Source organism: Nyctibius grandis, chromosome 1 (assembly GCF_013368605.1).
Source record: "Nyctibius grandis isolate bNycGra1 chromosome 1, bNycGra1.pri, whole genome shotgun sequence".
NCBI classification, from domain to species: Eukaryota; Metazoa; Chordata; class Aves; order Nyctibiiformes; family Nyctibiidae; genus Nyctibius; species Nyctibius grandis.
The window spans coordinates 94,051,744-94,059,470 of NC_090658.1; the positions used below are offsets into that span (position 1 = coordinate 94,051,744).

Here is a 7,727-nt window from a genome sequence, read left to right on the forward strand (position 1 = left end):
TGAGGGTAATTATAAAAGGGTGCAGGGAGGGCTAAAGGGGAAAGGTCTTAAATATGTAGGAAACTGGGCTACATTATTTCTGCTGCTTATGGCATAACACAGTAGCTTTCAGCCTTTGTTATTCCCGTCCTGGAAACAATCCTGAACAACAGCTTTTGTCTAGTCAACAAGTTTTTGAATCATATTATTCGGTTTCTTAGTCAGGGAAGGACTTTGTGAATAATGGGAGAGGGATTTAATGCCCACAGTTTACTGCAAGACTTAGAAAAGGAATGTATAAGAAAGCAGTTAGTAAGGGGGAGCTCCATCAAGCAATTACAGCCAAGGACTAGAGTTCTCAGTGGAACAGAAAAGGGGTTGGGTTCAGGGAAAGACATCCCAGGAAAAGGAAGGATTTATACTGATTTTACCTTTGATCAGCCTTTTATGTATCTATTCATCTTCAATTGGTGATGCACTGAATAAAATTTACCACTGCACCTTTTTCTGAAAGCAAAAACTTCTGGAAAGCCAAAAGCATATCATATAGTTTTACACAGCTATTAAAATGCTCACTAGAAATAATACAGTTGAACCTAGCAAAACTGGAAAGTATGCTGGTGCTCTTAGACAGTCTTTGAATATGTTAGTCTAAAGGTTTTTGAAAGCACACAGAATCATTAAATGCTTAGATTTCTCTGGTTTTAATTCTAAAGTGTTATAAAATTACTTCATCATAGAAAAATTGGCATACAAAGATGCATCAATGATTTGTTTGAAATGTGGTTAGTTCATAAAATCCTCTCTTCTCTTCAAAAAAAAGGTATTTGAGAGCACAGATGTCATCGGTTTTCAAAGCCAGTCTGGCTTGATATATAGGGTTTCTAGATGTAATACATTTAGGGTGGCCTCTCCTAGGATGGGCCTGAAGAAGAGCTCTTCAATAGCATCTGCGTCAATGTCTTGAAGAGAGGCAATTAGCTGAAGAATCCAAGCAAATCTGCCTAGGTTTCTATTGAACATCATTGAGATAAATTCCATCAAGGCTTGCTGAGCTTCCTGCTGCAGTGTTTGTACATAGGGGAGGCATTTTAGGACATGGCATCCTGTCAAAACAAAAAAGTAAAAGAATAAATCTTGAGTAAACACTTTTCTTCTGTCCCCTTCATAATGATGGGTGTCTGGCTTTCTAGCTTATAGTACTACTTTGTCTAGAAAACAGTAAAAACTTTGTAAACATACTTTTTGAAAAAAAGAAGAGATGTGTAGTTCAATAATCTGAAGGAACATTGAGCAGCATTGTGAGCACATTAGAATCTAGCACATTACATTAAATCCCGCTTTGAAATGGTAACTGGAGGTAACCGACTCGGTACAGATGGAGAAGCTTTATAGTGTTGTCTGCCCACCAATGATGCTGAGACTGTAGTCTGAGTAGGTGGAAACCTTCCAGCTCTAATCTAAAATGGGTCGGTAACATCAGGAAGGTGGAGGTGTGGTTTGGAGCAGCGAGCAGGCTGGCAGTCTGAAGACATAGGATTCCAGTCTACCCAGCCCCATCTCTCTCCTATTGTTGCCTCTGCTTGCTAGACTAAGCTGGGGCACTATGGTAGACCATGGTATCTAGATCTATTCATTTACAGTCTAAAAAGAACATAAAGGTTCCTTGTGAGTTTTATCATGACCCACAGGAGTAGGATAGACAATTGTATTTCCTTTTCTGTACTCCCTTTCCTCAGTCATTTCTGAAGAGGGAGAAGTCTCTGCCTTATGGATTCATGGTCTTGAGCTCCCATAGCACATGACTTCAAACCTGCTCGCTCACTGAGGGTCTTCATGGATGCCAGGGCTCAGTCCAAAGGACACCCCGTGTTTATCCTTTACCTCTGGCGGGATTGCTTTGTCATGTAGCTCTCAGCAACCGGTTGCCTCCTGTCCTCACTGCCTGAGGATAACGCCATCTTTTCTTTCCCAGAATTGCTACAGCCTGGACAGTGCAGCATGAATCCCCAAGTTTTGACTTCTTCTTCTCCTGCATCCCACATCTTATTTTAACCTGTCTGCCAGCACACACTCCAGGCCCGTTTAGCATATTCTACAGTGACTGATTCCCTACCTCCCTGGGATGGGATCTGAATAGCTTAGACCAGGGAGTGTTTCACACGGGATCATTTGTTTAAGTGTGGAAGGTTCTGCCTTCTTGCCTAGTGCCCTGAATTAGGGCAAAACCAGCCTGGTTGGGTTTTTTTGCAGTCTGTGGCTGGCTGCCCTTTGTCAGTCTTCAGCAGCTCTCTTCTCCCTAGTCATCACTGCCAGAGGAGAAGAAGCCTCAGCAAAGCCTGCAACCAAGCCAGCCAGAAATGAAGGGTTTGGAAAAGCCATCTTCTCCCAGGATTACTGCCGGCTGCAAGCTGTGTGGATGGTTCCAAGTGTTAGATTTTTCATGGAAAGGAAATTGTCAGGATTTTGTATATTCAGGAGGAAATTGCAATTGCTTATATCCCTTCACGTTTGCTTAATTTCCCATTGGGTCTTCTTTTTTATGTAATCAAACACTGGTTTTAATTTACAAATAATGAGAAAATTCTTCTTCTAAGATCTGTTGTAATAATATTCAGTCAAACACATGTTTCCAGCTGAACTGTAAACCTCTTAAGAGCATCTTTTTTAACAGAAGTCCTTTCACAGCCTTGATGGAGTTTAATATATCTATAACTGCATAAATATATATGTGTATGGCACTGATACAATAACAGCACTATTTTTTACTATTCCTATCTCTTCCCTGCACAGTTCCCATTGCTTTTCAGACAGTTGTCAAAAGCAGCAAGAGCAGTTTCATCTCACTCGGTGCTGTTCATGTGTGGTGGGACAGTCCTACCTGCTCCTTCCTTTGACTTATCACCTGGGTCCTAAAGATGGCCTTGCACCTGGGCCCTTCACCCATGCACACTTTGACCTCTCCGAAGCCACCTGGCTAAAGTACCCCTGGGAAGAGCAGGGACGGCAGTATGTTCTGGAGAGTCTGGACTCAGTCGATGCAGGGCTGCCTATTTCCCCTCAGGGGTTGGGCACACGCTTTCTCCTTCACAGGTTCTTGCTGGGCAAGATATGGTCAATCAGTAACCCAGCCAGAGCCTCACACACCGAAGTACTGCACAAATTGCACTTCAATGGGAGGACCTACACCCTGTGCTGCCTGCCACCCTGTCCCCAAAGGGATTTTTTAATGATAGTAAGCACAATCTCTGTGCCACAAGAGATCATAGAGTCATAGAATGGTTTGGCTTGGAACAGACCTTTAAAGGTGATCTAGTCCAACCCCCCTGCAGTGAGCAGGGACATCTTCAACTAGATCAGGTTGCTCAGAGCCCCATCCAGCCTGACCTTGAGTGTTTCCAGGGATGGGGCATCTACCACCTCTCTGGGCAACCTGTTCCAGTGTTTCACCACCCTCATTGTAAAAAATGTCTCCCTTACATCTAGTCTGAATCCACCCTCTTTCAGTTTAAAACCATTACCCCTTGTCCTATCACTACATGCCCTTGTAAAAATCACAGAATCACAGAATGTTAGGGATTGGAAGGGACCTCGAAAGATCATCTAGTCCAATCCCCCTGCCGGAGCAGGATTACCTAGATCATATCACACAGGAATGCGTCCAGGCGGGTTTTGAATGTCTGCAGAGAAGAAGACTCCACAACTTCTCTGGGCAGCCTGTTCCAGTGTTCAGTTACCCTCACCGTAAAGAAGTTTTTCCTCATATTTATGTGGAACCTCCTGTGTTCCAGCTTGTACCCATTGCCCCTTGTCCTGTCAATGGATGTCACTGAGAAGAGCCTGGCTTCATCCTCATGACACTTGCGCTTTACGTATTTATAAACATTAATGAGGTCACCCCTCAGTCTCCTCTTCTCCAAGCTAAAGACACCCAGCTCCCTCAGCCTCTCCTCATAAGGCAGATGTTCCACTCCCTTAATCATCTTCGTGGCTCTGCGCTGGACTCCCTCTAGCAGTTCCCTGTCCTTCTTGAACTGAAGGGCCCAGAAAAGTCACTCTCCCACTTTCTTGTAGGCACCCTTCAGATACTGGAAGGCTGCTAGAAGGTCTCCCTGGAGCCTTCTCTTCTCCAGGCTGAAGAGCCCCAACTCTCTCAGCCTCTCTTCACAGGAGAGGTGCTCCAGCCCTCTGACCATTTTTGTGGCCCTCCTCTGGACCCGCTCCAACAGGTCCATGTCTTTCCTGTGCTGAAGACTCCAGAGCTGGACGCAGTACTGCAGGTGGGGTCTCTCAAGAGCAGAGTGGAGGGGCAGAATCACCTCCCTTGACCTGCTGGCCACGCTGCTTCTGATGCAGCCCAGGGCAGGGTTGGCTTTGTTTGGCAGTGCTAGGTTAACAGTTGGACTCGATGATCTTAAAGGTCCTTTCCAATCAAAATGATTCTATGATTCTATGATTCTGCACTGCGAGCACACATTGTCAGGTCATGTCCATCTTTTCACCCACCCATACCCCCAAGTCCTTCTCTGCAGGGCTGCCCTCAATCTCCTCATCTCCCAACCTGTATTGATACCAGGTGTTGCCTTGACCCAGGGGCAGGACCTTGCACTTGGCCTTGTTGAACTTCATGAGGTTCACATGGGTCCACTTCTTGAGCTTGTCCAGGTCCCTCTGGATGGCATCCCATTCCTCAAACGTGCCAGCCGTACCACTGAGCTTGGTATCCTTGCTTAGGGCAAAAGCAAAGCTCTCCTGTGCTTGTTTGTTATTCTTCTTGCCCAAGCACTGGCCTAGCTGTGCTGCCACAGCTGCATTTCTGAGCACCTTGTTGAACTGCAATTCATAATGCAGCTCTGGATTGCTCCATGCCTGGTCTTTCCCCTTTCCCTCAGCCAGTTTTGGTGGTCCTAACAGGAATAAAAAATACAGGGTAGGAGCCCACATGAGGTACTCCATGATCCAGGACAGGGTTTAGCATTCTCACTGCTGATGGCTGCCTGACATCTGCTTAGAACTGAGGTCTGTAAAATATCAGGATTTGGCCAAACATCAAGCCAAAACTAAGAGGGCAGCCAAAAATGTGCTACATGTATGTAGAAACAAGCGATAGAACAAGAGGAAATGGCGTCAAGTTGCACCAGGGGAGGTTTAGATTGAATATTAGGAAAAATTTCTTCACCAAAAGGGTTATCAAGCATTGGAACAGGCTGCCCAGGGAAGTGGTGGAGTCACCATCCCTGGAAGTATTTAAAAGATGAGTAGATGTGGTGCTTAGGCATATTGTTTAGGGATATTGTTTAGTGGTTGACTTGGTAGTGTTAGGTTAATGGTTGGACTCGACCAACCATTGGTCCTTTCCAACCAAGATGATTCTGTGATTCTGTGAAAATGTTTACTGAGTTTGGTGAAAAGTGTTCAAAAACTGTAAAAATAATAATAGTGAAATGACAGCTGTACAGATTTGTTTGCAGCAAAACAGGTAGTGAAAGGGCAGTTTGGGCTGTGTATAATCCCTGAGTACCTGTTTCAGCCCGGAATTAGACTGTGACTCTTTGTTTCATCTGGAGTCAATCCAGACTTAACTGAGGTCCTCCCAGCTGCCTCCAGAGAGTAGGGTCATCCTACCTAAGGACTAGGGAGTCTTCCTGAAACTCCGGACAGTGTCTGCAGTGTGAAGGGCTGCTGGGCCTCTCATACAGCACCCTGGGGAAGCAGCAGGAGTTAGAAAGCATAAATCCAGGACATAACACAGCTTCTGCTGCTGCTTTCTCCTTCATTAAATGAAAATCACATTTATCCACAGAGATAATAAAAATGCCTGCTAGTTAAACTGTGTAAGCTGCTGCAGATGAGGGATTTCTCCTCTTATCATCACTGGGGATATAACCGGTGGTTTCTTTCAGCCTGATTTTATTGTGAAAAATTGAGACAATAACTTGCACTGAAATGAACTCCACTGGTTTGATGCTGCAGCATAGGCGCACAAGACAATACCAAACATCTGGATGACATTACATCTCAAGAATCAGAATTTGAATCCTATTGGAAACAAATATAAAGTCACTACAGCCTTTGAGCAGCCTATAAACCATTCACCACAGGAAATATCATGGAATAATTGAAGCAGTCAAGTATCCTTTTGGTGCCGTCCCAAGTATAGCACACTGCTGACAGTGCAGCCAACAGCAGTGATCACTGAGGAAAGAGTCGGGGATCTGAGCCAGAGCAGACTGGAGTCAATAAGTCTTTCCATTTCCTTTAGTGGACTTAGAGCTCAGCTTTTAGTGACTCACATGCTTTGTGGTGCTGACCTAGGCAACTGTCCTTCCTAAAGAGGCTGAACTGGGCACCAGAAGTGAGAGGATGCAATCAATCACTAGTCTGAGTTTGCTCTGTGACTGCTGTCCCAGGCTTTGAATGTAGAGATACTAAAGGATAAATAAATAAATAAAAGCCGTGTAACCTCAACACAGTATCCTTTTGCCTCGTTGATGAAAATCAGATGATACAGATTATTTTATCTTCTCCGGTGTTCTTGCTACAGAGGACGTCTCTGTTAAAGCACTTCTAATACATCACGTACCCATGTACCATCTTTCCTTTGCTATACTACGAGTGAGGCTGCTGTGTTACCTTTGAAGTGGAAATCAGTTTAAAGTAACACAGTTAATTCTTTATGACTTAAAATTCTTCTAATAAAAGCTGTTTTGGCTTACAGTGGGTGACCTGCTGCACACATCCAAGGAACCTAAATAAACTACTTCAGAAAATCGTTAAATTGTGGAATATAGATATTTGAGAACATTTAGCTATATTCATAGAAAAAAGTAAAACTAAACATTTGTCTATCGGCAAATGAAAATGCTAAATGTCCTTCTAAGCACATAATTGTCTATGTAATTTCCAGGAGGACTTACCAGAATTAAAAAGGATAATTCCTTTAAGATAGGCATATTCTTTTGCACTTAGGTCCAGGTCCCAGAATTTCCACAATAAATTCTTCATCTTCTGAACTTCTGCTAAAGATGCTCCCAGTGACGAGTTGCCCAGTTCATTGCTAGCTGCCAAAGACTGATTGAGGAGGACTTTTTTCAATAAGCTGGGGGCTGAAATCTCTCTCAGGTCAAAATCCACCCCTTCTTGTGCCAAGCCCAGGACAAAAAGAGGGGCCCAGTTCTGCTGTATGAGGACAACCTGATCCTCCCAAGGCATGTGATAAAAAGAAGGCAAGTTTCTAATAAAAGTCAAAGTCTTCAAGAGCACTTCAGAAGCTCTTCTGCACGTGGCTTCTGGTGTTTTCAGGACAACTCTTCTCCTGTCCACACAAGAGCAGCCTTGGCTTCCCGTGGAGTGGTGGGGACTGCGATACTGCTGGTGCCACTTGGTCTCACTTGCATGCTCTTTGTTAAGGATCTGGTACAGGATGCTCTTACCACGGTGTATCTCACACTGACATTCCCCAGATTTCTCAGCTGGGATCTTGCTCTCCATAGAGCCGAATGCGTCCTGTGGGACACCCCTGCTGCGGCAGACAACAGCGCGCGTGGAGCTGTGCATCAGTGGCAGGGGAGAGCATTTCTGCTACGCAGTGAGGCATCGTGTGCTTTTTATACACACCGGCAGCTGAAAAGTAATATGACCGTGATCTGTAAAGTTACCTTGAACTTTATTTGCACCAGTCTGTTTCAAACAAGGTGGGGCTGCAGGCTGACGGCATGGCACAGGGCTGCTAACTGCTGTGCCCCGGT

At 44.7% G+C, this 7,727-nt stretch overlaps 1 protein-coding gene across 1 annotated transcript; it reads right to left on the reverse strand.

The window, feature by feature from the left end:
• Positions 1-831: 831 nt before the first annotated feature.
• Positions 832-7,470, reverse strand: LOC137677696 (nuclear receptor subfamily 0 group B member 2-like). The gene is made up of 2 exons (XM_068395153.1): positions 6,897-7,470; positions 832-1,085 (listed from the first exon to the last, which is right to left on the reverse strand). Exons 1-2 carry the CDS (start codon positions 7,468-7,470, stop codon positions 832-834), a joined length of 828 nt encoding a protein of 275 aa, XP_068251254.1.
• Between the last annotated feature and the right edge of the window lie 257 nt (positions 7,471-7,727).